The sequence below is a fragment of the Molossus molossus genome, unplaced genomic scaffold (assembly GCF_014108415.1).
Source record: "Molossus molossus isolate mMolMol1 unplaced genomic scaffold, mMolMol1.p scaffold_m16_p_20, whole genome shotgun sequence".
NCBI classification, from domain to species: Eukaryota; Metazoa; Chordata; class Mammalia; order Chiroptera; family Molossidae; genus Molossus; species Molossus molossus.
The window spans coordinates 18,825,665-18,848,624 of NW_023425356.1; the positions used below are offsets into that span (position 1 = coordinate 18,825,665).

Below are 22,960 nucleotides of genomic sequence, written 5' to 3' on the forward strand. Positions count from 1 at the left end.
TCTATTTCACAGTGGCTTCTGTCATCACAGCAGAAGTAGACATGAGGTATTACAACGATTTGCTGAACCAGATAGCAGAAGAATTCATTTCTGTGCCCCTGATACTGCACTGTATGCTGGAACAGGTAGGTGGGTACACTCAGAGGCCCTTTTCCTGGGGGATAACCTCATCAGTCACTTCATCTCTCCTTGCTTCCATTTTTTAAAAACTATTTTAAATTATATACATAGCACCTGAAAGCATTCTCCTGAACATTTTAGATCAAACTAACATTTGCTTTGAGCATCACCTTCAATCCCCTTTCTTTTCTGTGTTCTGGAATAGTTTATATAATATTCCTTGAAGTTTTAGTAGACATGTCCTTACAACTATCTGTGTCTTGCCGGGCCGGTGTGGCTCAGTGGTTGAGCGCTGACCCATGCATCCAAGAGATCACTGGTCGGATTCCTAGTCAGGGCACATGCCCAAGTTTTGGGCCCAATCCCCAGTGGTGGGGGGGACGTGCAGGAGGCAACCAGTCAATGTGCTCTCTTATCGATGTTTCTATCTATCTCCTTTCCTGTCTCTAAAATCAATAAAGAAAAAATATTTTTTTTAAACTGTGCATCTTTTGTCATTTAATGGCAGAGAGAGAAAGGATAGATGGATGGGGTGGTTAATGGTCTTTAACTATCTTTAAATTGTCTTTTATACTTGTAGATTTTATCATATTTTTCTATTTCAAAAGCCAACTTTAGACACTAGTATAGTAATTTTTTTTAAATAATGTCCATTTGTGTGTGCTTTGAATATCATACAAAGTTCTTTATTCACTTATATGCATTTTTTAATTTCCTCCATATTTGGTCATGTTGCTTTTCTATGAATGATCTTATTTATTTGTGCTCTCTCTTTTCTTCATCATAGTGGTCAATGATATATCTATTGTTTTGGTCATTTTAAAGAACAACATTTTGATTCACTGATCAACTCCTTTTTACTTTTTATTTTATTATCTTATTATGTCCTGCTTTTGGGGGGTTTATTTTGTATTTCATTTTGTTTGAGAGCTTATTTGATTTATTTTTTGTCTGTTTGCTTTACTTATAGCTACACGTTTTCTTCTGAGTATTTCTTGGCTACATCCTGATGCTTTCAATGTGTTCAACTCTAAATATTTTATTTTTATTGCCACTCTTTATTGTCAACTAATTTTATTGCGTTATGGTTAGTAAACATGGTACACATGTTTAAAATGTGGTTTTTTTCCTTCAATTTCCTGGTCTTCCTGAGTGACCTGATGTGCATGGTCACTTGGGATTTTTCTATATGTATTTGAGAAGAGTTTTTTATTAACTCATTTAATCCTTCAAAAGCCCTATAAAACCGGAACTATTTTGATTTCTTATTTTACAGAGAAGGAAACTGAGGCATAAAAAGGTTAAGTCACTTGTCCAAGTGGTAAGTGGCAAAAGCTGCTTTTGAAGCTGGTCAGCCTGCACGGGAAGCATTCTGACAGCTCTGCCCTGCTGGGTGCTGACAGGGAGTCTGATGTCGGTCGGGGACTCTTTCCTTTGTACGTGTCTGTCTTTCTTTCTGGCTTTGCTTGTGTTATCATTGTAATTCTGGCATAAAGGGTTCTACCTGGTTTCCGACCACATTCTGAGTAAAATCCAAATCCTTACATTGGTCCTTAAAGACACTGGTGATTCTGAGAGACTTCCTGTCAAGATGGCCGGTAGGTGAACGCAGTCCCGCCTCCTCCCACGACCACATCAAAATTACAGCTAAACTACAGAACAACCATCATTCAGAACCGCCTGACATCGAGCTGAATGTAAGTCCTACAACTACAAAACTATTATTATTATTTTATCCTCATCTGAGGACATTTTTCCATTTTTTGTTCAGATAGAGTGGGAGGGAGAGAGAGAGAGAGAGAAACATTGACGTGAAAGGGACACATGGAGTGGCTGCCTCCTGCATGACCCAACCAGGGCCAGGGACAAACATGCCCTTAGCAGGAACCGAACCCAGGTCTCTCTAGACCGCAGGCCAAAGCTCTAACTGGCCAGGTGGAATTTTTTTTTTTCTTTATTGATTTTAGAGAGAGGAAGAGAGAGGGAGAGAGAGAAACATCAATGAGAAAGAACATCGACTGGCTACCTCCTGCATGCCCCCTACTGGGGATCAGACCCAGAACCTGGACATGTGCCCTGACCAGGAATCGAACCAGTGACCTCTTGGTGCATGGGTCAACGCTCAACCACTGAGCCACACCAGCCAGGCACAACTATGGAATTAAAGCAGAAGCTACATTGAGACTGGTAGGAGGCCAGAGGCGCGGACGGGCTGGTCCCACACCCACGTGTGGCGGATAAAAATCAGGAGGACACCTCGGCTGGGAAGGTCCTCCCTGAGGAGTGAGCGTTCCCATCCCACACCAGGCACCCAGCTCAGGGTTCCAGCGCCAGGAAGAGAATCCCCATAACTTCTGGCTGTAAAAACCAGCAGGAACTGAGGGTCAGGGAGGCTGAGGCTTCTGGAGCCCCAGGCAGCTCCTCTTAAAGGTCACACACAGGGATTTACTTGAACTTGCACCCTCCAGGCTCCAGCGTGGGGGAGGCAGATTGAAATGTACCAGAGACATACAGGGCAGAACTGAGTTGTTTGGCATTAGGGCGAGAGCTGGGGAGGCAGCTTTATCCTGGACAGATGTGCCAGTGGAGGCCATTGTTCCTTTGGTGAGCCCTTCCCCCACAGGGCCAGCAGACCTCAACCATATCTGGGATTCCAGCAACCTGGCTCACACTGTTTTCCCCGCCCTGGTGATTCCCTGAGTCACTGCCCCAACTTTCAGACCCACCCAAGCTGTTTTCAGTGCCTTTACCATAGGGTTGGGCTGTCTTGGCTCCTGCTTCAGATTTTCCTAAATTCTCTCAAACCAGGAGCATCTGGCCGCAGCAAGCCCCATATCTCTTCCTAAGTGGCCCCAGGCCTGGCACTAGAAGCAGCCAGCTTTGCTTCATAGCTTGGCTTTGCCTGGGCACCTCCAAGCCTAGCACAAGAAGCAGCCATCTGCAGATTGCTTTGTAGCTTATGCCTGGTGGCCCCGGGTAAAATACAGGAAGTGGTTGACCTTGCCCCAGAGCAAGCACACCCAGTGGACAGCTTCAGACCATATCAAAACACCACCACCAAACCACCTCCACAAGCAACACACTCAAGGAGTGACTCGGGGGGTAGCAGAGCCCTGCTGAAGTAAGTCTTGCTCTGAGTGGTGGACCCCTACACAGCTGATCTTCCAAGGTGGTCAGAGGTCACAGGCAATCCTTGAAGCTAATCAGCCTGATGGATTCCCTTCCATTGATGTGTCAACAGCAATCAAGACTCAATTACAACAGAAGGGTGTACAGCCCACATGAGGGGTGCACCTCAAGGGCCCAGCTGGGGTGATCAGGGAGGCTGTGCTACTGGACCCTACAGGACACCTACTACAATAGGCCACCCTACGAAGCCTAGGAGACATAGCAACTCTACCTAATTCATAGAAACAATCACAGGGAGGCAGCCAAAATGAGGAGACAAAGAAACATGTCCCAAATTAAAGAACAGAACAAAACTCTGGGAAAAGAACTGAACAAAATGGAGATAAGCAATCTAACAGATGCAGAGTTCAAGACACTGGTTATAGGGATGCTGAAGGAACTTAGTGAGAACCTCAAGAGCATAAAAAAGGACCAGTCAGAAATGAAGGATGCACAGTCAGAAATGAAGGATGCACTAACTGAAGTAAAGAATAATTTACAGGGAATCCATAGTAGAGTAGAAAAAGCCAAGAAGCAACCCATCAATTTGGAATATAAGGAAGCAAAAAACACCCAATCAGAACAACAAAAAGAAAAAAGAATCCAAAAATAATGAGGATAGTGTAAGGAGCTTCTGGGACAACTTCAAGCGTGCCAACATTTGCATCATGTGGGTGCCGGAAGGAGAAGAGAGAGAGCAAGAAATTGAAAACCTATTTGAAAAAAATAATGACAGAAAACTTCCCTAACTTGGTGAAGGACACAGACAAACAAGTCCAGGAAGCACAGAGAGTCCCAAACAAGAAGAACCCAAAGAGGCCCACACCAAGATGCATCATCATCAAAATGCAAAATGTTCAAGACAAAGAAAGAATTTTAAAAGCAGCAAAAGAAAAGCAGTTTCCTACAAGGGAGCCCCCATAAGACTGCCAGATGATTTCTCAAAAGAAACTTTGCAGACCAGAAGGGAGTGGCAAGAATTATTAAAAATGATGAAAATCAAGGACCTACAACCAAGATTACTTTGTCCTGCAAAGCTATCATTTAGAATCGTCAGACATATACAGAGTTTCCCAGACACGATAAAGCTAAAAAGTTCATCACCACCAAACCAGTATTATGTGAAATGCTGAAAGATCTTCTTGAGGAAGATGATGACCAAAAATATGAACAATAAAATGGCAATAAATACATATCTATCAACAATTGAATCTACAAACCAAATGAACAAGCAAAATAGAATCATAGATACAGCAAACTTTTTGTTGGTTGCCAGATGCGAGGGAGGTTGGTAGGATGGGAGAAAAAGTGAAAAGATTAAGAAGTACAAATTGTCTGTTAGGCTTATGAACCTCAAAGGGAAGGGGGGAGGAGGAATGGGAAGAGATAAACCAAAGAGCTTACATGCATATATGCATGATCAACGAACGTAGACAATAGTGTGGTGAAGGCAGGGTGGTGGCGGGAGCAGGGAGGAGGGAATCAATGGGGGGAAAAGGGAGTGACATTTGAAATACATTCAACAGTAAAGATAAGTTTAAAAAACAAAAAAGTATGATTCTGAACTGTATCTGTTGTCTCATTTTCTGCTCTCCACCGAACCTCCTCCCCAACACACGTTATTCGTTATCTACATAAGCCGCCTGGTTTTTCTTCATACACTACTCAATTCCACCTTAGTTTTCACTTCAGCTTCTCTTCCTGGGATGTTTTGCTCTCACATGCCTGCCTGGTGCATACTCCTTGTTGTTCAGTCCCCAGTGGAAGTGGCATTCCTTAACGAGGCTTTCTCTGATGACTGATCTAAAGAAGGCCCACAGCAACACAGCGTTTTCTACCATATCACTGGTATTTTATATTCTTATCAACAGCTGCTTTTTTTTAAAATATACGTATTTGCTTTGTGTCTTACCTTTGTTCTATGACTGGGAAAGTAAGCTCCATGCAAGCAGGCACTTAATCTAGTCTTGTTCATTGCTGTATGCTCAGCACATACTAACTATAGCTAACCCACAGTAGACACTGAATATTTATTTGTTTGTTGAATTAAATTATGTTTTTAAAATATTATTTTTTCTATTGATTTGTCATTATTATACAGAAGGCTATTGCAATTTATCTCTTTTTTTTTTCCTTGTCTTTTAATTTTTCTTTTAATTTTATTCTTTTGGGAATTCCAGCTTAACTTCCAACTAATTCATTCCTCAGTGGAGTCCAGTCTGTTACTGAAATTTTGCTTCAGAAGTAATGTTTTTAATTTACAAATTCGATAATCTTTTTTTAGAACTACTTGTTACTGTTCTTGTGTCATAGATATCACACATTCCAGTACACAATTTTTTTAATCCTCACCCAAGGACATTTTTGCACTTATCTTCAGATAGAGAGTGAGGGAGAGAAGGAGGGAGAGAGAGAGAGAGAAACATGGATGTGAAAGAGACACATCGACTGGCTGCCACTCCAGTATACATGTTTATGTTTGTTGACCACTTTAATTTTTTAACCAATTAGGAAGCACAGTCATGTTTGCCTTTAATTGTCCCGTAGGTTTTTGGGAAACTGCTTATTTTATTATATCTTTAAGTTATAAAAGTATAAAAATCCTATACAGCTTGCAGTATCATCATTTTATTTATCTTAGTCTTTCTTATTGTATTCAACTCAACTCAAAGCAACAGACAGGTATTAGCCACCTGCGACATTCCAAGCACCGAAGAGGACAATGCTCTCAGTGCCTGATGCACAGAGCACACTCAGTAATAGATATATGTTGGCTGAATAAATGCTTAGTAATAATGAAAAATAATGGAAGCGTAAGAGGAATGGGATGGGATTTTATGGGATGGGATATTAGAGTTTCACATTTCAGAGATAGAACATTTTTGAGTGGTCTTTGTGATTGGAGTGAGTCCAGGAGCTGGTTGGAAGATAGAAGTAGAGACACGAGTCACTCTTCTGAATGTAAGGAGTTCACAAATGGTGAAGGACAAGGCTATTTTGTCATCAGTCTATAGCAGTTCTCAACAGAGGGTGATTTTGCCTCCTAAAGACATTTGGCAATGTCTGGAAATATTTTCGGTTGTCACAATTGGAGGGGTTCTTATGGCATCAAATAAGTAGAGGCCAGGGATGCTGCTAAACTTTCTATAGTGCACAAAATAGCCCCAGGACAAATAATGATCTAGTTCAAGATGTCTCTGTTCCACAGTTGAGGAACCCTGCAGAGGGCTGTGAAATCACAGAGGATGAAGGTGGGATTTCAGGTGAAGGAAAAGCTATAAATTAGGTGCCTATCTTGCCCTGGCCGGTTTGGCTCAGCGGTTAGAGCGTCAGCCTGCGGTCCTGAGAGACCCGGGTTCGGTTCCCACTAAGGGCACGTACCTCGGTTGCAGTTTGTCCCCGGCCCTGGTCGGTTGTGCGGGTGGCAGCCACTCGATGTGTCCCTTTCACATCGATGTTTCTCTCTCTCTCCTTCCTCTCTCTCCCCCCCACTCTACCTGAACAAAAAATGGAAAAATGTCCTCGGGTGAGGATGAAAAAAAAAAAAAAAAATTAGGTGCCTATCTTGATTATATTTCAACTTTCTTTGTTTACCAAGTAAAATTGAACAAGGTATGTAATATTTCTAGACCTTACTTTCTCCTTATGCAGGAGACTATTACCCTTTCCTGCTCTCACCATCTATAGCTTTTCTATCTTGAAGAAAGAATGCAGACTTGACCTGAACCCCCATTTCTCCCAGTCAGTAGCCTTGGGCCTGAGCCAGCCACCTAACTTCATGCAGCCTGGTTTCTTTCCGTGTAAGCTGGAAAATAACACCTGCGCTATCCACAGCATTGCTGTGAAGCTTACCTGAGATCACGCGTGTGAAGGTGCACCCCTTGAATGCGTGGATGGTGGTCACTGGTTATTACTCTGCCACTCTGCGTAAACACTGCACTTCACCGGTGCTAAGAGCCATGGAAATACATGAGTCTCAATAAAGAGCTGACCATTAAACCAGTTCCTCCCAACTCTATCTTAACAGGTTGTGGCAACCGAAGAAGACCTCATCCCACCCAGTCTGGTGGAGCCGCCCCCCAGAGCAGACGGGCTGGACCACAGGATCGCAGCTCACATTGTGTCCATCCTGCCCTCGCTCTGTCTCCCGGAGAGTGAGAAAAAGGTCAGATGGCACGAGAGAGCCCGTACGCTTGCGTGTTTTGAAACAGTGTGGATTCTCTCTTCAAATCAATATTATTTCCATTTGAATAGAATCTCTGTAAAATATTTTTACCTGAAGACGAAAGGAAGAGCAAAGCAGTGCCCAGGGGCCCCCTACTGCTGAACTACCACGATGCGCTGGCCCACAAGGAGTACGCGCTCCAGGTACTGAGAACCCTGCGGCCGGAGGTAACTACCGCAGGAGAGCCCTTTTGTGATCTCACTCTGATGGCTCCACCAATGCTGATTAGATGTAATATACCAAATGAACACCTATTGGCAAAGTGAGATCTCAGAAAATGAACACCGTGTAAGGGAGAACTTATGTCAGCAAAGGAAATGTGCCTAATTATAGCGGTCCAATGAACCATTAAATTGGTTGTGACTACACCACATTTGCGTTAAAACTTGATAGTTATTTGCTTTAAACATCAGCTAATAGGAAAAACTAGTGGAGGCCAGAAAAGGCTCTCCGACCGGAGAACCTCTGGCAAAGTGAGAACTAGCTTTTTTGACCCTCAGCAAAATACCACTAGTTTGTCTTCCCCAATTACCGTTGATTTCCCCTGTTCCCAAATGAGAGGGAAAGGATTATGTTTTGCCTTCTCCATATGCATGAGGCGTTTGGCAGCCTACTTCAAGGTCTTCTGTTGCGCTGCTCTTTTTCATCAGGACCAAAAGAATTTTGACCCAGTTCAAATCGAGCAGGAGATGCAGTCCAAGTTGCCACTGTGGGAATTACTTGAATTCCCTCTGCCCCCACCATGGAACAGCACAAAACGTCTAGCTACAATTCATGAGCTCATGCACTTTTGTACAAATGGTGAGTACATTGCTTTGTCTTAGCTTCTACTCATTCATTTATGGTCATATATACCTCCTAAGATTACACCCAAAAGTATTTTGATTGTTGAAAGACCTTTCAGAGGCTGGGGGTAGGTATTTGGATTGACTACAATTGTCTTATTTTGAATAACGTTGGTAACAATACTATGATAGCTACAATGCTTAACCTTCTTCAGTTTGCTGCACTGGGTTTTATCTCTACAGTGTTTCTATAACAAGAATATATTTTATTATTTTCTCCTGCTCCCCGCCCCCAATGTCGAATCCCTTCTTTGACATCATTGGAGATGATGTGGTAATCCTATCCAAATTAGGAGGATAAATGGATGAGAGAACTTCCTGTTGGTGTGGTACCAAGGGTGTTGATTCCACTGAACCTCCTTTCACAACCGCAAGAGCCATTTTATGCTCTGAGAAGACAATGGAAAAGAGAGGTCATTAAAAATATCTAAAGTCTACCCTAGCCGGTGTGTCTCAGTTGGTCTCATCCCGTGCACCAGAAGGTTGCCGGTTAGATTCCCAGTCAGGGCATGTGCCCAGGTTGCAAGCTTGATCCCCAATAGGGGGTGTGCAGGAGGCAGCAGATTGATGTTTCTCTCACACCCTCTCCCTCTAAAAAATCAATAAAAATATATTTGTAAAAACAATATCTAAAATCATTGCAGAGTTCACTGGAATTTTATGTTATAGACAATCATTCCCTAAAACCAAATTCTATATCCACTTGAGGCAATATGCAGAAACATTCCTACTTATAAGAAGGAATGAGAAATTGCAAAGACATCTTTATTTGACAAGAAAGCATTTGACCTAGAAAAGGGAATAGCATGTGCAGATCCTTTGTTCTTGTTTCTTTTCTAACTCTAAGCAAATTACAAAATATTTTTATATTGATTTACAAGATTAGTTGTTAATACTACCTCCTGCCCCTCTACCTTGGACTTCTGCAGTACAAGAACCAAATCTTCTCTTTGGGTCTCAGGCACCTACCTATGAGAAAGCCTAATACATAGAACACAAAGACGAATGAACAAGTGCGTGAGTGAGTGGATGGATAGATACACTTTTGTGTAAGAGAATAAACATGCAAATGAATAGAGCCCACTGAATGCTGATAACCTTTGAAGTGCAGTTATGGAAAGAATAGCACCAGTTCAAGTGACTAGAAAGAGGCCTTTTGTGAGTCCTCATGAGGAGGAAATTCTATTGGATGTATTAGACACAAGTGAGTAATTTTTTATTTTAGCAGCAAGGGTGCTTTTGCTTAAAAGGAATAAGCTTTAACCATATTCAACCAGTATGGTACCCTGGAAAGTCCATGTGAATTAATCTGGACCCCTAATATTTATTAAGCTATGAAGCAATTTGGGAGTATTAGCTTGATAAACTGTATTGTGATTATGTAGCTTTCTTATTATTAGGTACCTTTGATGTTCGTTGTAGAATTGTGGGGCCCATGTTAGTCAGGTCAAAACTCATGACGGTTGACTCCTTGTCCTTCCAGTGGACAGATGCCCTGGTTGCCCCCACCAGCCCTGTGCATGCGGTGGCGAGAGCATTCCCGGCAGCCCAGGTCCTGCTTTCTTACAGAACCCTTGAGCTGGAATGAAGTAGAAAGAGCCTTCAAAGTGTTTACTTTTGAGAGCCTGAAACTCTCTGAGGTTGATGAAGAAGGGAAACTAATGCCTTCTAGGAAAATGTATGGGACAGAGTCTGAGATGTTCAACATACCTTGGGACAACCCTGCCAGATTTGCTAAACAAATAAGGCAACAGTACATGGAAAAAATGAACACCCAAGAGGCCAAATACCAAACAGGTACATTGCAGGGAGGGAACAAAAGACATTCTTGCATTTTGTGGTGGTTGATTTTTCTAGCATAGTAGCTCACGAGTCCTCTTTACACTGATTAGATATTGAAACCACAGACAAAGCTTTATTTATGGACAAGAATTGGTCAACATCTGTGCAAGATGATGCGATCAATAAAGAACCTTCAGATCCTAGTCCACCTGATGCTGACAATATAAAGCTTTCTGACCCGAATAATGAAAAACCCTTAGACCCTAATAATAGAGAGAGGTCACAGCAGGACACCAGCTTGAAGACCCGGCAACAACCTGAACCTTTGGGTAAGTAATTGTGTGTTTGTATTAAGAATGTATAAGCCAAAAGAGTGATTCAAGATGCATTATTTAAATTCTTCTCTATTTTGATTTGAAAACTGTTTAATATCTAAGTTATTTGGGTAATTAAACTTTGTTACTGAGTATTGCTATTCCATAAATCCTCCTTGTTTTTAAAAATATCCTAAAGCCTCTTAGTCCACTCTTATCTTAGTAAAGATAGAGCATTTTTATTACTTAACACATATAATTATTAATTATGCTATTATAATATAATTAAACATAATCAAAACCTTTTTTGTTGTTGTTGTTAATCCTCACCTGAGGATATTTTTCCATTGATTTTTAGATAGAGTGGGAGGGATGAAGGAAAGAAGGGAGGGAGGGAGAGAGATAAAGAAAGAAACATCGATCGGTTGCCGTTCACCAGGGTGGGGAATCAAACCTGTGACCTTTCGGTCTGCATGCCATGGCTCTAACTACTGAACAAACCACCCAGGGCCACAATCAAAATTTTTATCATTAGTATTTCATAAACTTTTATCATCAGTTATTATAAATGTATGAAAAAATTATTTTAAAGTTACTTGCAATAACATAATGAACTGCTCAGTACAGAGCTTTATACAAAATCAATGCTCAATGAACATTGATTCCCTGTCTCTCCTCCTTATAGCTTGGGTAATTACTCTCATTGTAGGATATATATAACATCATAAATATTGTCATATTTGGAGGTATAGAAGTATAGAAGAATATTAAGCTAAATTTTTATTGAGCTATTGTACATATAGCTGTCAGATTAATTACTTCAAATATAGCTCAATCATTTTCCTGTGTATAACATTCAATGAATGTCAAATGATATTCAGTAGTGAATACTGAATATTAAAATTTTTATCTTCAAAATAGAACCCAACCCCTTGGCCTGTTTTACATGCTTCTCCAATGGCACCAAACTGCTTTTCCAAACCCCTGTCTACTTTCCCCTTTTACACACTCATCTCATGCTCCAGTCAAACAGAATTCGGCCCTCTTTCCTCTGTACAGGTGCTCTTTTCCATCTCTGTGCCTTTTGTCCCACAGTACTCTCCACCCAGAGTTCTCTTTAGATTCTGAATAGGTCTCAGTAGTACCTCCATGAAGCTTTGTCAGATGTGTCCATCTGGAAATGCCTCCTTGGGATGTCCATGGTCATAGTTAGTCTACACTTCCTTTATGGCATTACTTGTCCTTTCCTGCTACTTACAACAGTTATTCATATTAAAGCCTCCATAACGTTCTAGCTTCTTAAATGCTATAAGTATGTTTATCTTAAAAATATTAAGGGCATACTGCCCTGGCCAGGTGGCTCAGTTGGTTGGAGCATCCCTTACACCAAAAGGTTGTGGGTTCAATTCCCTGTCAGGGCACATACCTAGGTTGTGGGTTTGATCCCTGGTTCAGGGCACGTACAGGAGGCAACCAATTGATGTTTATCTCTCACATCGATGTTTCTCTCTCTCTCTCAAGCACTCTCTCTAAAATCAATAAAAACATATCCTCGGTGAGGATTGAGAGTGTGTGTGTGTGTGTGTGTGTGTATACATATGTATATGTATATATTTATATATACCATACACTAAAACATAAAAAAAAGTCTCAACACATTTTTATAGGATCAAAACTATGGAGTATATTCTCAGACCACAGTGAAATTATGAAGGACATTAATTACAAGAAAATAAAAAAATCCCCACATTTTAAAATTATGACATTTACTTCTATATAACACTTACATTGAAGAAAAAGTCACAGTGGAAATTAGGGAATATTTTGAAGTGAATGATAATTAAAATACTGGATATCAAAATGTGTATAATGCAGCTATAACAAGAGATGTGCAGCCCGAGCCAGTTTGGCTTAGCAGTTGAGCACCGGCCTGCAGACCAGAGGGTCCCGGGTTCAGTTCCTGCTAGGGGCATGTACCACAAAAAAAAAAAAAAAAAAAAGAGAGATGTACAGAGCTTTACATGGATACATTTAAATGAATACATTTTTAAAGATACATTTAAATGAATACGTTTTTTTAAAGATGGCTAAAATTTAATTAACTAAACATTAAACATCAACCTCAAATAATTAAAGATTAACAAAATAAATTCAAGTAAATAAAAGGAAAAAATAAAGTATATCAATGGCATAGATGCAAAAAGGATGAACAAATAATATAAACATTTGGTTCTTTGAAAAGACTTAAAATTGATAAATATTTCATAAAATGCCCATCACAAAAAAGAAAAGTATGAATAACCATTCTAGAAATAAAATCATAACAGGAATAAAGAAACAGGCTTCCCTTCAATCCTACAGAAAATTTAAAAATAGTAAGAGGATATAAACAACTTGACTCCACTAAATCTAAACATGAAATGAGAAAATTACTAGAAATGTATATCTTACCAATAATGACTCAAGAAGAAATAGAAAACCTGAATTGTCTCTTAACCATTTAAATAAACTAAATCAATAATTAAACATTTTCTCAAAAAGGACATGCCCCACCCCAACCGAGCTCATTTACTAGTGATAACATTTTTAAAAATAATTTAAATCTTAACAAATATTATTCCAGGAAATAAAAAGAGGTATCCTCTCCTGCCTTTTTTTTCTATGAAGCTAGCATCAACCTTATAATAAAACTGTCAAGGATAGTACAACAACAATAAAAAATCAAATTCATTCATGAACATAGATGCAAAAATTCTGAATAAAATGTAGGCAAACTGATCTAGCAATATAAAAAATGATAAAAAATACATCACAGAAAAAGTTGTTTTTACAACAGGGATGGAAGGAAAGAACATACATTGTAAAAATATGTAATTTATCAATATAATTTATTAATTAGCACATTAATGAGGAAATGACATAATCATCTTAATAAATGCAGAAAAGACACTTAAAATTCTATAGCAATTTATAAAAGAAATCTTAGCCAACTAGAAATAGAAGGAAAATTACTCTACATTCTAAAGGTTATTTTAAAATTACAACAAACATTATATATCAAGATGAAAAGTTGAAAGGTTTTCCTTGAGCTCCGAAGGCTATCCACTAAACACACGTATTTAACATTACATTGGAGATGCTAGCCAACTCAGTAAGGTAAGAAAAAGAGATAAAAGTGTAAGGTTTGCAAATGAAGAAACAAAAATATTACTTATAAATATCGTGTGTGTAGAAAACCCAAAATAATCCACACACGAAAGAATCAGGATTAATATGAAAATGTAATATGGAGGTTGAGGTTGTAAAGGGACACATGCACTCTGTCTAGAGCACTAGGACCTTTGTTTACCATTATTCATTATACCAATTGTTTATGTTCTGTACACTTGTCTGTATGTGTTATATTTTATAATTTTTTTTTTTAATCCTCACCCGAGGACATTTTTTCCATTTTTTTGTTCAGGTAGAGTGGGAGGGAGAGAGAGGAAGAGAGAGAGAGAGAGAAACATCGATGTGAAAGGGACACATCGAGTGGCTGCCACTGCACGACCAACCAGGGCCGGGGACAAACTGCAACCGAGGTACATGCCCTTAGTGGGAACCGAACCCGGGTCTCTCGGGACCACAGGCTGATGCTCTAACCGCTGAGCCAAACCGGCCAGGGCATATTTTATAATTTTTTAAAGCATTAAAAAAAATGAGTGGTCAGTGCCACAAGAGAACGGATGTTAAAGTCAATATTGACTAAATGGTCAACTTAATATTTTCCTTTATCTAGATGAGGGTAGAAGAAGTCATCAATGGAGTAAAATGAAGGACAGATCTACTTGAATATTGCCCTGCTATATTCCAAGCACTATGTTATGTCACATATGTTAACTAATACTTTATATAAACATCAAGGCTATGAGGAAGATACTATTATCCCAGTTCGAGAGCTGAGGAAATGAAGATTCAGAGGGGGTTACGTAACAGGTCCAACCATATAGGAAGTTAGGGTTCCAACAGAGGGCTAACTCCAAACCAGAGCTTACTTCGCAGCTTCCTCAGCTCCAGAAATTCCTTGTGGTGCATCTAATGGTTTACCATATTCATAGTCTCTTCTTGACTGATACTTGACCAGATTTTGTTACCTTTGGGTCCTCCTTCTTTTCTTCCCAATAGGGTTGATTCACTATTTCTCTGTTCTACGTGCCCTTATCTGTTAGCCTAGCTCACAAAAAAATTAAGCCAAATAGGTTAACCAGGGATGTTATAGCATTAGTGTATCCAATGGGAATATACACATATGACAAATAAGTCACTTTGAATTAATATGGAGCCAGAATAAGCCAGGAGAGATATAAGACCTGAGGGTTTTTTTTCCTTTGTTTTTTTGTTTTGTTTTGATTTTTTTTCTTTCCTCTTTAGAGCAACTGGTCCATGGTTTTCCTCAGGCAACTTTTGCCACCTGGTGGTCAAACCACGTAAATTGGCATTCGGGATCCTGGTGCAAAGTAGATGTCATAGCAACTTCCTAAATTATCAGGGCTGAAAATTATCAGTGTATCCTGGAGGGTGAGCAGTCTTGAGAGCTGAAGCCATGACTTGTACGGGATTCTACGTGGTATATGCGGGCCCACACCAAGGAACTGTCACCTTTGAGCGGGGGAAGGCTGCTGAAGCTTAGTGCCTCGCTGTGTCTGTTCCGTATGAGAGGATTTCTTGTTGTGATCTTGCATTTTCCCCGTAACCATGAATCACACTTCTAACGCAGCCACTTTAAATCTTTTTAAACAAAGCAGAAATTGTTCATGTATTCCTTGCACAACCATCTTAGCATCAAATACATATAAAAGCCTTTTCAGGACGTGAAGGGCTGAATATTTGTGCTTTTCTTAACCAAGCACTGGATTTCCATCTGAGACTGTTTTTGAACTTGACAGGGCCTATTGGATATTTATGAAAAACTGAGAGTTGATAACCGTGAGGCTATAGGTTTAGATGTGCCCTTTATGCTTGTTGGGTGTTTTTTTAATAAAGTAACTGCTTTGCAGAGGGATCTTGTTATCTCTAAAGTAAAACAGATTAGGAAAGCTGTTTTTCAAAGGGATGAGAACGCATCCATTTCCAGATGTGTCAAAAACTACTGAATCACACTGTCAAAGCGTTATGCAGCTGAAGGCAGAAATCAGAAAGAAAAAAAAATTATATTAGCTCTGCTGTTAAATAAAGAGTTGAGATTAGTTTGTGAATGTTCTTTGCTATGACAAAGTAACCGATGCATGATTCTTTTCGAACATATTTTCTAAACTGAAGACTTTTTCTGCTGGATCCTTAAACGCAGAAGGGAGTATCAAATCTCCTGGAAATCTGGCTGACCACAGAATAGAATAATTTTTATTCCACAGATTTCATGTCAATTGCTTCAAGGACACATGGGACATCATGGTCTATTTAGAGTTATAGTTGGCCTGAGTTTTCTCTTGAGTGGATGTATTTAAATAAATACTGAACTAAACTGACTTTATAGTTTGACTCTAAATCAAAATGGAACATTCATGCTGTCACCTTCAGTAGCCCAAGGCAAAATGGAACTAGTCATGAAAATGTAAGTAGCTATGCTCCTAAAAGAAAGAAAAACATTGTCCCCTCCTTATTAGACATAATTAACTCCTCCCTCTGGAAGCCCAGATATGGTTCCCTTTGGCACAAATTTTATGCTTACCCCAAAATAAGTGTTTGTTGTAGGGTTTCTTCCACATTTCTGCTCTTTCTAAATACTTTTCTAGTTTCAATATATGATGTAGATTCCCCGTTCAATTATATATACTGAGTTCCTAACATATGCCGGTGTTCAGGGTACTGTTAGGGAAAATATGATTAAAGTTCTTATTCTCTAAGAATTCACATTGGAGGTGGAGAGACAGACATAAATAGATAAATAGCCCTGGCCAGTTTGGCTCAGCAGTTGGAGTATTGGCCTGCAGACCAGAGAGCCCTGGGTTCGGTTCCCACTAGGGACACATACCAAAAAAACAAAACAAAACAAAACAAATAAACAGTATCAAGCACTGATAAATCCCACGATTAAACATAAAGCCAGGTATGCGTCAGAAGGCTCTTAAGGAGATAGCATTGTGCAACAGTATGAATGAAGTAAGAGTTTGAAACAGATGAGTATTTCAGAGCAAAGCATGCCAGACAGAAAAGCAAATGCAAAACCCTCAAGACAAGGCCAGCAGGCCAGTGAGTCTGGAGTGGAGTGAGCAAGGGAGAGTGGAAGGAGATGAATTTGGAGAGAGAGGCTGGAGCCCTTTTGTATATTCCTTTATAGGTATTAATTTTCTATTATTCTAAGGGTGATAAAAAGTCAGGTTGGCTCAGTGATTCAGCAGCACCACAAATATCTTATAAGATTCATCCCCCACTCCATTTCTTTGGTCTTATTTGGAATATGCTATATACTTTATCCCTTTCTCTAATAGGGATTCACAATTATAAGAGCATATTACAAATTCGGAGATGTTCACAGTAAAGAGGCTTGTTTATCCATGTTAAACTAATTTAGCATGCACCTCTTTTTTCCATGTAACATGTGTTAACTTTAGGAATTATGAAAGCAGAAATCAACCACATGAATCTGTTCTTTCTCTGCCCATTCATAAGGCTGTTTGCTCCATAGTCAAGGATCATGTCTCAATCCCAGTCCTCATATCAGGATACTCTTTGGTCACAAGGAGAGCTAGTGTGCATGACTGATGCTGGTCCGTGGTATGGTTCAGTGGAGTCCAGCTACTTATTCATTTAACTAACTTAAATTAAACTCCATCTATAAATCTATAGATGCTCATTAAATGGTTTCTACATAAATAATGATTAATAAATGTAAGAAAAGCATTGCAGGATGGTGAAATTGTACCATTCCATCATTGGAGGGGCATTTATCTGGTAGTTCTCCTTCCCATACATCTCCTGCCCCTGACCTAGTCTGCCACTAGCAAGATATGACCCTCAGAAGTTTGAAAACGCTTTGTGATCATTGTCAGCGTTACAAGACAGACAGTGTGTACTAAGCAGCTGACATGATTTAATCAGTGAATATTTGCAACTTGTAAAGGTAAAGGTACATAGTCATGAGTGATACAGTCTGACGTCAGCATCTCTGATGTAATTTAGGAATGTATATATAAGAAGGTGCATTCTTTTCAAAGGGTTTGGTCTCACTTTTCTAGATAGACACTGATTTAGAGTTATTGACACAAACACCTTTTTGGAGGCATGAAACCTGCCTTTCAGGAATTACCTTTTCAGCACAGAAACATAGATCATCTGGGCAACAAAAAGGCGCAGCACTGACAAAGGCAAGAACAAAGCCTAAACACAACTGGATGTTGGTGTCTTTGATTTACAGAGCAGACCACGAACAATGAGATCAAAGATGAAGCAGTCACAAAGGCTGATTCTCTTGAAAAGGTAAGAAATTACTTTCCTAAAAGTGTAGAGACAAGTAAGATCATCAGAGAAAAACGTGACCCAGAATAAAAAACATTAAAAAAGAAAAAAAAAAAAAGTGATGCTTGGCAGGAGAATGCAGATGCCAGAGAAGGGGAGAGAGTATTCAGAAATCCTCAGACTGGCTCCGACTGGAGAGAAAGGAGTTAATTTCACCAGCCCGATTAAGCAAAACTTCCAAGCTCCATGCTCCTCTCTAGACAATGTGGCTTGGCAACCTCACAAACACCTGCTGACCATACAGCCATGTAGAACTAATACTGTCTTGAAGTGAGTTCAGAAAACCTGCCTATAATTGCTAACAGGACTCAGAAGAGTATAACCTAACAATAAAAATATTTAGATTATGTTGCCCATAAAAAAAAAAAAAAGTCAAAAGCATACTCTTCTGGCAGCAGGTCTCCTAAAATGTTGCCATATGGATTTATACATATGCAGATTTCCCTCAATTAGATGGAGTGCACGCTGGTTAGCTGATGAAGTCCAAGAGGGCTCCATTTGGACTTACACAAATTAAAGCTGAAATTGTATTCCTATGATTTTTTAGAAACCCAAGAAGATGACTGTGGAAGCAGAATTAGAGGACATACAGAAAACACAGCAACGCAGTCTAATGGACTGGAGTTTCACTGAGCATTTTAAACCGAAAGTTCTGCTGCAGGTATTAATGGACTGGGAGTTGGAGAGGTCATGGTGTGATTTACAACAGTTCACTTCTAAGCCTCTCTCAACTCTCCTTTGGATCCATATTCCCATTTACTTCAGCTATAAAATGCGTTATTCTCAGATCGAGCTATGCAGGCCCAGAGAATCTCCAAAATAGTTTAAAATGTGCTTTCCAAAAGGATATTTTCATCAAGTCGTTTGAGAACAAGAGAAGTGTACGTGACTGCTGCACATATTTTCTTGTAAAAAAAATAAGGTGTTATTGGGAAGCAGCCTTGGATCCCCCACCCCCCATTGCCTGTCAGTTCTGTTCAGTTTCATTACATTTCAGAGCATTTTCTGATGCAGTGAACAGGTCAATGGAACCTGTGATAACTATTGAGCATCTACCATATGCTAGACTATGGCTGATATGGGTTTTAGCTCATGTAAAATAATTTTATAGTAAGAAACTATATTAATGGTAGGAAACTGAGGCACCCCGACCTGTAGTGACTTGGCCAAGGTCACAGAGCTGGTCGGTGAGGGAAGCAGGATGTGAACCCAAGAAACCTGGTCCCTGAACTTGTGCCCTCAGCCACTCCGTTAACAGTGATCCTAGAACGAGCACCTTTTGTTGCTTTTACATTTTATGCAAAAAACTGTACTCTTTTTTGATTGTCCTCTTAATTTCAATTTTACTTTTCTCAAAGTTTTACATCCACGTATTTTTTAAGCCAGAGAGTTCTACGTGTAGCCCCATGACAAAGAGCAGCTCCCTCCCACCCCACACCTGTTTTCCCAGATGTAAAAACCTTCCAGCCATTACCTTTTTCTTTTGTTACTTAACTCAGTTTTCTCTAAATAACAAGTGTATTTTGTTTAGTTTTAGGCATTACCATCAACTGACTCCCTACTGAGAAAACAGCTGCCCACGCCCATCCAACACACACACACACACACACACACACACACACACACTACGTTCACACTAGCGCCTCTCCTTGCCCCCCTCTGACACTGTTAACTATTTCATAAATTTCGATTCAATCTTGACTTTATTTCAATTGTATAATTTGTTCTTTACAGCTGAACTATGTAGTATCCATTACATTTTCCTTTCCTGACACAATTTCTATTTTGCCTAGAGTTTAGTTTCCCATTTTTCTTTCATTTGTTTACTATGCATTTACCGTGACTCATCCGCAAGCTCCCTACCAAAGTAAATTTCCTTTGAATACATTCGAACCTAACAAGTATTCTATCAATTTTATTATCTAAGCGCTCGCTCTCCCACATGCTCTGAGCCCCTGCTCGCCCCTAGGCCTGCTGCACAGCTGTGGTCCTGGGAGCTCCCTCCACTACATCATCTTGGCCACATCCTCTGCCTCTCTCTCCAGCTAGAGATTCTGCTTCCTGAATGCCAGGTCTTCTTTACGCTTGGCTTACTCTCTTTTGGTAGGGGACTACCTCTTCCAGTGGCTTCTTGAATGAAGATATGATATGTAGCAGGTAAATTATTGAGGCATCGTATGTTTGAAAACATCTTAATTCTACCCTGGCATTTAACTGAGAGTTTAGTTTTATGTAAAATGCTAAGTTAAAAAGCATTTTCCCTCAAATCTTAGAAGGCATTCCTCAATGGTCTTCTAGCTTCCTGGATTCTCCTTGAGAAAAATCAATAAAATTCTGATTCCTGGTCAGTTGTTTGAGTCTGTTTTTCCTTCTGTCTTGAGGATTTTAAGATTGTCTCTTTGTCCCTGTGGTCTAGACTTCCTGTTGATGTTCCTTGGTGTGGTTCTACTTGCAAGTGTTGTACTGGTAAAACTCCTGTTTCTGTATTCTGGAACGTGTTCTGGAATCATTTCTCTGACCATCCTTTCCGCATCTTTTCTGTTCTTTCTTCCTGTGACTACTCTGTTTCTGTTGTTGGACTTACTGGACTTACTTCGGTTTCTTTATCTTTTCGCTCCTAGTTTCCAACACTGTGTTTTGTTCTGGGAAATGGCTCAGCTTGCATGCAGGTCTTCTACTGTGTCTTCTGGTCCTGATGTTATCATTTTGATTTTCGAAAGTTCTATTTATAATTTTATATTACCTTTTTATAGCATCCTGTTCATGTTCCCTAAGACCGTATCTTCTCTTATCTCTAGGAGGATATTAAAGTCCTTTGAAGTCTTAGTGTTGTCTCCCTGCAGTGTCTCTTTTTTCTCAAGTTCTTTTTTGGGGTGTTTATCTTTTGTCTCCATTTTTCATATTAGAAAGCAATATTGAATGGTATCTGCCTCTTTGTTCATATTAATAACCAGACACTAAAATATGACAGGAGGTGCTGCATGAGGTCGGGGTGAGGAGGTGTCAATAACTGGACTTCTTCATTGGTGATTTGGGGGGAAGGTGTCCCATCAGTGTTGGTATGTTAGGTCTGGTCTCTTAGGCCATTTAGATCCTCCAGAAAAATGATCTAATATCCTGTCTGAAAGACAGAACTTGCTTGTCAGGGTTTGGGGAGCTGAATGATGGGGGGAAGGCAGTTAGTCTTCCTACCATTCAGTCTCTAGATCTTCATTGTCCACTGTGGTAGCCACTAGTCACATGTAGCTTATGGTACTCGAAACGCAGCTGGTTCAAATCGAGATGTGCTGTAAGTATACTACATATGATATATATCTATATATCACTGTATAAATACTGTGTACCCCTGATTTCAAAGACAATATAAGAAAGTAATGTATCTCAATATATATATATTTTTTTAATCCTTACTCGAGGACCTTTTTTTTGGGGGGGGGGATTTATCTTCAGACAGAGCAGGAGGCAGAGAGGAAGGCAGGAAGAAAGAGAGAGAAACATCAATGTGAGAGCAACACATCAACTGGCTGCCACCCACACAACCCCAACCGGGGCCGGGGACAAACTGCAACCTAGGTACGTGCCCTTAAAGGGAATCAAACCTGGGCCTCTCTGGTCCGCAGGCTGATGCTCTAACTGCTGAGCCAAACTGGCCAGGGCTCAACGATTTTTATATTGATAATGTAATTGATTTGTGGCTCATTTTAGATTTCTATTGAACAATGCTGAATTAGACTTTTATACAATTCCTTTTTTTCTGTAGTCTATCTCTTTCTCAGTGGTACGTAGGGTCCCTCTTCTTAGAATCCACTGGGTCACCTTCTGGAGGTAATAATCCCTTCTTCTGCTGGGGGTGGGGGGAGAGACGGGATGGAGAGACGGGATGGGCAGCCGCCTGGCTGCTCAAGCCTGCCGAGGGCTTCCAGGGGCCCTAAAGCCTTCTTAAAAAGATTTTAAATTAATCTTCTTATTTTCAATGCTACTTTCAGAGGCATGTAGGACTGCCATTTTCTGAGCCTTTCTGCATTTCTGCACACAAATAAGGTTGCTTCTGGTCTCTCCTACAATTATTCTGCAGATTCGGCTTTCTGTGTTCTGCTAAGTCGGTTCCCAAGTATCCATCTGCCTTCCAGCTTCTGAAACGTTGTTGCCTTTGTCTCCTCTCCCATGGCCTTCAACTTGGTGATATTAAAAACCAATAATTTTACTGTTTCTTTTTTTAGTGAGGTGTGAGGGTGTACATGTTTTTAATCTTCTGTCTTTAACTGGAAGTTCACTTCAGACCTTATTTTATTTCAGCTGGGCTCTGTCTTCACCCTTCCATGAAGCAGCACTTTTCAAGGTCACCAACAATTGTCCTGTCAAGTCTAATATACACTTGTCTTTATCTTTTTTAACCTTTTAATAGCATCACAGAGCAGATCACTTTCTCATCACGCAGTCGCTGCTCTTGGTTGCCGGGATACCATACTGCACTGCTCCATTTGGAACTTGGTTGACTATTCCTCCACCTAACTTCTAAATATTGAAGTGCTTCAAGTCTCAGCTCCCAACTGTCTTCTTTCTTCTCTAAACCTTCTTTGAATGATTTCATTTCTTATATGTGACCTAATGCTAATGACTCCTAAAATTTTATCTTCCAATTTATTTCTCTCTTAGCAGACTGGTGGTTGCCAGAGTAGAGAGGGGTGAAAGAGATGATGGGATTAAGTGCAAATTAGTAGTGATGAGATAGTCATGGGGATGTAAAACACAGCATAGGGAATGTAGTCATTAGTATAACAGCTCTACTTGATGCCACGTGGGTACTGGAAATATCAGGGCAACACTTTGTAAAGGATGTGATTGTGTAACCACAAGGCTGTACACCTGAAACCAATACAAAATGATAATGAAAGTAAACTTAAATTGAAAAATAAAAATTAAAAACACAAATAATTAAATAAATCTCTCTCTTCAACTCCAAACTAGCATACCTACCTCCAAATTCCACTTGAATTTCTGATGAGCATCAC

General features: G+C 39.9%; 1 protein-coding gene across 1 annotated transcript in view; it reads left to right on the top strand.

Annotated features, from left to right (window-relative positions):
• Positions 1 to 22,960, top strand: part of SPAG17 (sperm associated antigen 17) — a 184,697-nt gene that overhangs the window by 73,309 nt on the left and 88,428 nt on the right. The window contains exons 10-17 of the mRNA XM_036273222.1: positions 13 to 125; positions 7,316 to 7,453; positions 7,543 to 7,656; positions 8,164 to 8,314; positions 9,928 to 10,155; positions 10,251 to 10,469; positions 17,848 to 17,909; positions 18,496 to 18,609. Coding sequence (XP_036129115.1) covers positions 13 to 125; positions 7,316 to 7,453; positions 7,543 to 7,656; positions 8,164 to 8,314; positions 9,928 to 10,155; positions 10,251 to 10,469; positions 17,848 to 17,909; positions 18,496 to 18,609 — 1,139 coding nt within the window. The remainder of the gene's footprint in view (positions 1 to 12; positions 126 to 7,315; positions 7,454 to 7,542; positions 7,657 to 8,163; positions 8,315 to 9,927; positions 10,156 to 10,250; positions 10,470 to 17,847; positions 17,910 to 18,495; positions 18,610 to 22,960) is intronic.